Source organism: Mercurialis annua, linkage group LG1-X (assembly GCF_937616625.2).
Source record: "Mercurialis annua linkage group LG1-X, ddMerAnnu1.2, whole genome shotgun sequence".
In the NCBI taxonomy this organism is placed as follows: domain Eukaryota; kingdom Viridiplantae; phylum Streptophyta; class Magnoliopsida; order Malpighiales; family Euphorbiaceae; genus Mercurialis; species Mercurialis annua.
Genome location: NC_065570.1, coordinates 2,423,542 through 2,430,372, shown reverse-complemented (window position 1 = coordinate 2,430,372; position 6,831 = coordinate 2,423,542). Strand labels below are relative to the sequence as shown.

Below are 6,831 nucleotides of genomic sequence, written 5' to 3'. Positions count from 1 at the left end.
ATTTTGCATTAACAAGACATCATTAACGTAAACTCTAAGGATCTTTAAAACTAAATAATTTCATAATACTGTAAATAAATATTGATAGAAAACTTACTTGAATTTCCAAGAGAAATTCCGCTTGAAGCCATTAACGAGAAATTGATTTCTCTCCCTTAACCCTTTAATTTTTTAATCACACTCTTTAGATGGAGTTAGAGATGTGTTTTGGTGTGGTAGAGAGAGGACCAATTTCCATTCTATTTATAGACATTTTAATTCAATCCGGTACGTCCATCACATAACCAAATCAACGGATGAGATTAATCCACATAATATTAATTTTTATTAATTTAATTGGACCACAATTATGTGTCAAGATGTGGGTTAATTATATAACATCTATATACATTATGTGTCAAATATACATTGTATATTTGACACCTTGATCATAATGTGTCAATAATACATTATATACTTGACACTTAATCAATGATGTGTCAAGTTATATAATGATGTTTTAACACCTTAATTAATATGTATATTTGTGTTAACTTAATCACACTAACACTTAATTATTTTCTAACAATTGATGCTCCTACCTTACAGTTGAGTGATGTATTATTCTATTTCAGACGTTCATCTGATTCCACTGCATCTATGAAAGTTTTTTATATTGTGAAAAATGTCTCCCTTGTTCGAGTTCTGACCATTACTAGTGTGTTTCTTGAGGTATGTCTTTACGTATATAGTCAACGTCTTACGTTATTTTACTTGATTATTAATCCATATAGAAAAGAGAAATTTCATAAGTTTATATCAATTTGATATTGAAACTTCAATTTTTATATTAAAGTGGATGATGATTCTCTGCAAATTCAGGTTTATATATGCTGATGTGGTTTATGATAATTTATTTGATTAATCTAGTTAGAAAAAAAAAACTCCATAAGTTTAGTATCGATTCGATGTTGAAACTTCAATTCGTATATTAAAGAAGATGATGATTTTCGACAAATTCAGGTTGATGTATGCAGATTCGGCATATGGTAATTGAACAAATATTTCTATCTCTGATTGCCACGTCGGCATATTTATTTAAATAGCAAACAAAATTTAACCGCATTGGTAGGAATTGAAGTTTTGGATGATATCAGATTTATATGCATGTACTATGTATATAAATTCTGATTTAATTGTGTATTAGTAAATAAATTGTTTGTTGCATTATTTAATTAATTTATATAAAATTGTTGCATGTTACAAAGAAATCATGAAATTTCAGGGTCTTTCTTCAAGAATTCAAAGTGGTGAATGGAGAGGAAAATATCACCTATTTCAAAATTTGAAGGAACTTCAAGTAGTCATGGCAGAGTCATCTTCCTGCAATCCTATTGACATTGCTGTTTTTGTCAAGAGCTGCCCATCATTAGAGAAACTTCTGATAGAGGTAAGCACGCGCGCAAACACGAACACTTAGATGTAAACGAGATGGACTACTCAAGATTAATTAGAAAAAAATTGAACCGAGCTTGAGCTCTTCAAATTTAATCCCGAGTCGAACTCAGTTATCAATTAAAGAGACTCGTGATGCTCGTGAGACTAACCGAGTCTTATACACATAACTTTTAATTAATTTAATTTTAGGTTTATATCATATTAATTGGTTGAATTTCATATTTTAAAGTAAAATTAATTAAATGTATTTAATTAAAATTTAAGTCGAGCTCGAATGCAAGTAGCTCAATTATAGTTGGAGCTCAAAACTTGAGAATTAAGCTCATTCGAGCTCAAACTGGAATAACACACTCAATCAAATTTAAATTTGCATAACTCAGAATCGACTCACCTCGTTTACTCCCCTAATATATGCTTAAATAACTTAGTTGTTCTCCATTTGATTAGATTAACCAAATTTGAAACTTGTTGAATTTATGTAGCTGGATGAAAATTCTGTGAGACGTCCACAATACCCGCAAGATTATCACCGGAAAATGGTGGAGGAATACAATCTAGGAGGCTTTCCGAACCTTAAATTCGTCAAGCTATCAAAATTCAGATTTCAACAACATGAACTGAAGTTTGCACAGATTTTCGTAGAGAATGCAATTAACTTGGAGAAATTAATTTTTGTTAGTGCCAAATCTAGTGGTGCTACCGATTTTAATACTGCACGGCAATATTCAGACATACTTATATAAGAAGTATTTTCATTGCTATAAAGCATGTATCAGAGCCCAAGTATATGTTTATGATCATCATAATGATGCTAGTGATCTTCATCCTTTTCATTGTATGAGACAATGAAGTTATTCGACGAATTTGGGCGAATTAATATCTCTTATGTAGTCGATGGAAAATTATGTGGTATCCAACATTTTTATTGCTATATAAGAACAACATTTTTATTGCTATATAAGTAATTAATTGATTGAGAAAATAAAATTTGAGCTATTAAAATATGAAAAGTAAAACTATGATAATTGATATGTTAAAAGCTTATAATTTAATGACACGGAGAAAACTTTTGCATCGAGAGATGATAGAATGGATTTATTAATCTACAATCAATGATCAATATATTTTAATTTTTTTAATATTATCAGTTTGGTCTATTATTTTTGGTCTATTATTTTTCTCAACTTTATCAAATATTTTCACAACTCGTCTGGAATTGACGAGATACGGTATTATACGTCTACAATTTCGAATTTATTATATTTGATATATACGACTTCGCGCAACATCAGTTCCAAATTAGACATAGATAGATATATTTAGCAATAATTTTAAAAAATAGACCTAACTAATAAGATTTAAAAATTATACTAATATCTTTAAAAATGAGTTATAATTGTAGTTAGTTAAATTTATTTTCTCTTGACAGATTGGAAAGCAAACTACAGCATGTATTCCAATTATGTGTAATTATCTTTTTTGCACATTGATATAATATATTTATTTTTTGGCATATGAACATTAGTGTAATTTTAGTTGTCTTCTCACTTTTCCTTCTTGTTGGTTTGTGGGTTTTACTCAGCTTCCTTGACACCAAGTATTTGGTAAAACTTTTGATTTATTCTATCGAGTGAAATATATATTAATACTTTAAAATAAAAATAAATTGTTTAATGAGAATGAAATGTAAAATAAATGACACTAAAAAGGAATCCAAAGCAAGTTTGTTTTTGATGAATAGAAGGAATCCAAAGCAATTAGTATTGACTTTTTAGAATAGACAATTGGTAAAAAGATAAGGTATATATGCCTTTTGCGTCAAATGTAAATATAAATTTGATACAGGTCGATCTTAAAGGGTCGCCCGTACTGTTTTTCCTGCACAAGTAACAAATATAAGCTCAAAGGACCTCAGGCTTGCTCAGCCTGAAAGCCACTCCGATGCTTAAGTCAGAGAGGGTTTTTTGGAAGGTAAATGAGTGTAAGAGTATTTAAGTCTGATTTTGTGCTTACCCTTCTCAGCATTCGGTGGCTTCCTTTTATAATGAGTTTAAGGCGGTTGTTATCTGATAAATCGTGGGTTTGTCCCACGATTAGTGATAATGGTGAAGGCACGTTCCCGATTATCCCGGGTAGTGGGTGTCAGGGAACGGAGTGGATGAGGTCGCCTAGATGGCAGACCTGGATGAGTTCGCCCGAGGATGGGAGGTTTGGAGACCCGTTGGGCGAGCATAGCATTTGTTAGGCGATGCTTGGAGTTCTAATATTATTAAGGCGGTATCAGATGTCCCCCCGCCCTATAATCTTGCTAAGTCAAAGACTTGAAGCGCCAATTTTCAAAATTTGAATTTCCGAAATTTTCGAAATGATTCGAATTCCAAACGTTTCCTTCAACGGTTACGAATCTGAAGCGTTTTTTGACTATAAAAGAACGCGACTTTTGGTTTTTCATTGATTATTTCGAGGAGTTTCCTGCTGTCAGGCATTCGAGTGTCTAACTTGGCGTATAAAAGAGGTACTTGTTCTTTAATTTAAAATCTTTTACTCTTGATTTTTTCTATCTAATTCTCTACTTCTGTTGATTTATTTCTCCAGCCAGGCTTTCTTCGAGTTACATAGCACCAGACTTTCTCTTTTAATCAGTAAGTGGCTTAGCTATTTTTGTTTGTCTTCTTGCTTCCTTCTTCTTGTTTGCTTTCAGATAGTATATTTTTAGGATGTCTACATTAAGGGTTTCTGTGTCTTCCCCTTCTTCTTCCTCTTCTTCTGAGAGTTCTGCCAGTGACCCAACTTACCCTGTTCCTCTTGCTACCCTCGTTGAGTTGTCATCTGACGAGGAAGGGTTGTCTCAGAAGGTGATCCCTGACAGTGAGGAGGGTGTTGATGACAGAGAGCCAGAGGGCGAGGCTCCCCTTGAGGATGCTGGTGAAGATGAGGCCGGAGATGGTGGACTGGGTGATGACGAAGGAGATGAGGAGGATTTTGTTTTTAAGAGACGTAAAGGGTCTTCTGGGACATCTTCTAGTAAGAAAAAACCCTTGTCTGAGTGGACCATCAGTCTGGGTCAAGAAGCCCTTGTATGGATTAGGGCGAGGTACGAAATTCCTTCTTTCATTGGCCTTCGGATTCCATCTGAGGGTTCGGCTGTTAGCCAGGTCTTACAGGATGATGAACAGTTGCTTTTTGTTGAAGATTTTGAGGCGGGTTTAAGGCTACCACTCGATCTCTTCACCCAAGAAGTGTTCGATAATTTTAAGATCCCCTTAGGTCAACTCCATCCTAACGCCCACCGCCACTTGACAGGAGTTTTTATTCGTGGACTCCAACTGAAGAGACAGGTGGGCTACGAGATTGTTAGGGCGATCTATTCTTTGGGGAGGAAGAAAAGCGATGAGTTCTTCTACTTGCAACCCGGAAGATCTCCCTTCACTGGCCTTCCCAACTCTTTGAAGCGGTGGAAAGGTTCCTTTGTTATCGCCAAGAAGGAAGGGGGTTGGGGTTCCATTCCGAATGTTTTTGTGGAAGGGCCCCTAAAATTGGAAAAGGCGAACCTGAGCGAGGTTGATAAAGAGACGCTGCGTCTGCTTCGAGGTGGCGCTAAGGTGCACGTAGTGAATCTGATAGATTCCTACTTTGGCTGGGACCAAAGTGTTGCCTCCAAGAGAAATAAGAGAGTGCAGGGTGGAAAAAGGGGGAAGAGGAAGAAGAGTGAGGATAAGAGGGAGACATCGCCTGATAATGGAGACGAGTTCCCTGACATGGGCGAACCACTTCTTTCTTCCCCTCTTAATATTTCTTCTATGCCTCTTAGTCCTTCTGGTACCTTGTTTGTACCATGAAGCTTTTATTCCCTTTTAATTTTTGTGAAGCGTTTTCTGAATTTTGTTTACTTTGACTTTTCAGTGCCGAACTTCAAGGAACTTCAGCAGAAGGTCATGGAGGATAGGAGAGCTCGCCGAGAGGCTCGAGAGAGGGAGGCCTTTCCCCAAGCTGTTCCCAAGCCGATTTCTGAGGCTAAGAAGGCGCCTGCCAAGAAAGGAGGCGATGTTCCTTCCTCGGCTGGAGGCAAACCACCTTCTTCTCAGAAGGGTGATGAATCTGCTCCCACTCCTAGGGTGGTGCTGCCAGGCTTCCAGATAAAGGAACCTGTCACCAGCCCTCCTCCTCCTGCTGTTCCCTCTTACACCGGTAAGGGGAAGGATAAGATGGAGGTTCCTGCGAAGGAGAAGCTTCCCAGATCCCTTCCTCCGGCTCCCCAAACTGCCCCGGCTGCTTCGACCGGCAGCAAAAGGCGAGCTCCTTCTTCAGGGGGCGAAGATACTGAGGGGGAGGGACCCTCTATGAAAAGGCCCAAGAGGGATGTGATGGTGACTCAGGTCGACCTGCTCCTTCAAAAGTATGGGGCCGACGCTACTGTGCGTTGTCCTGCCGTTGCCCACGACATCTCCCGGGGTTCCTGTTGCCCTTCGGAAGTTGACTACTATTTGAAGAGGCCGGACAACGTACTGATGGACGATTGTTTTTCCAACCTGGCAAAGGTGATTATTTTCTAACTTTATCATTTTGCCTTTTTCTTCCTGTTATGGTTATTTTCTAACTCAGCTTTATTTTATGTTTAGGTTGCCTATGCCATCCGTCAATACCGCTCCAACCGTCTTAACGACGATGAGATGCAGGTGAAGATAAAGACGGAGTACAAGCTGCTGAAGGGAAAGTATGACTCCCTTCGTAGCGAACATGGCGGGTGCACTCAGAAGCTGGACTCTCTTCGTGCTGATGTGGATAGGTTATCCAGAGAGAGGGAGAGTGCTGTGAAGCAGCAGCGTGTGCTATCTGAGGAGGTCGCCCGCCTTAAGAAGGAAAATAAAAATCTGGCGGCAGAGGTGGTGTTGAAAAGTACTGATTATGACGATCTCAAGAAGGAGTTCAACACCACCGTCACGGCCCTTAATGATAAAGTCTCTGTTGCTGAGAAGAGGCTTTATTTGAAGCGGGGCAGGTGTCACGACCCAAATTATTGAGCCGAGACCGGCGCTAGGGAATGGGAGTGGTAGCTCCGAAACCCGTAGCAAGCCTAAAACCACTCTAACTTTTTCGCGGAAACGCAAACACACCTATCCTATAAACATGTAATAAGAAAGACACGTTTACAATCACAACGTACATCATATATAGACACATCATCGATACAATCACAGTGGGCCTTTCACTTCCGTAACTTGTACGTACTAGCCCATCTATCGATCAATACAAAGACTGACAACCAAAAGATGTCACATCAAACAAACATTAAACACGTACACAACCTATAAGACCTAACTATACTAGGCTAAGACTCGTCACACGTATACTACTGCAGCACCAAGGGGACTTGTACACAGCACACCAAAGACG

At 38.1% G+C, this 6,831-nt stretch overlaps 1 protein-coding gene across 1 annotated transcript; it reads left to right on the top strand.

Moving 5' to 3' along the window:
- The first annotated feature begins 516 nt into the window (after nt 1–516).
- On the top strand, nt 517–2,288 carry LOC126665612 (putative FBD-associated F-box protein At1g61330). The gene is made up of 3 exons (XM_050358447.1): nt 517–711; nt 1,265–1,429; nt 1,920–2,288. The coding sequence occupies exons 1-3, from the start codon at nt 517–519 to the stop codon at nt 2,178–2,180; spliced, it is 621 nt and encodes a 206-aa protein (XP_050214404.1). The 3' UTR covers nt 2,181–2,288.
- Nucleotides 2,289–6,831: the final 4,543 nt, after the last annotated feature.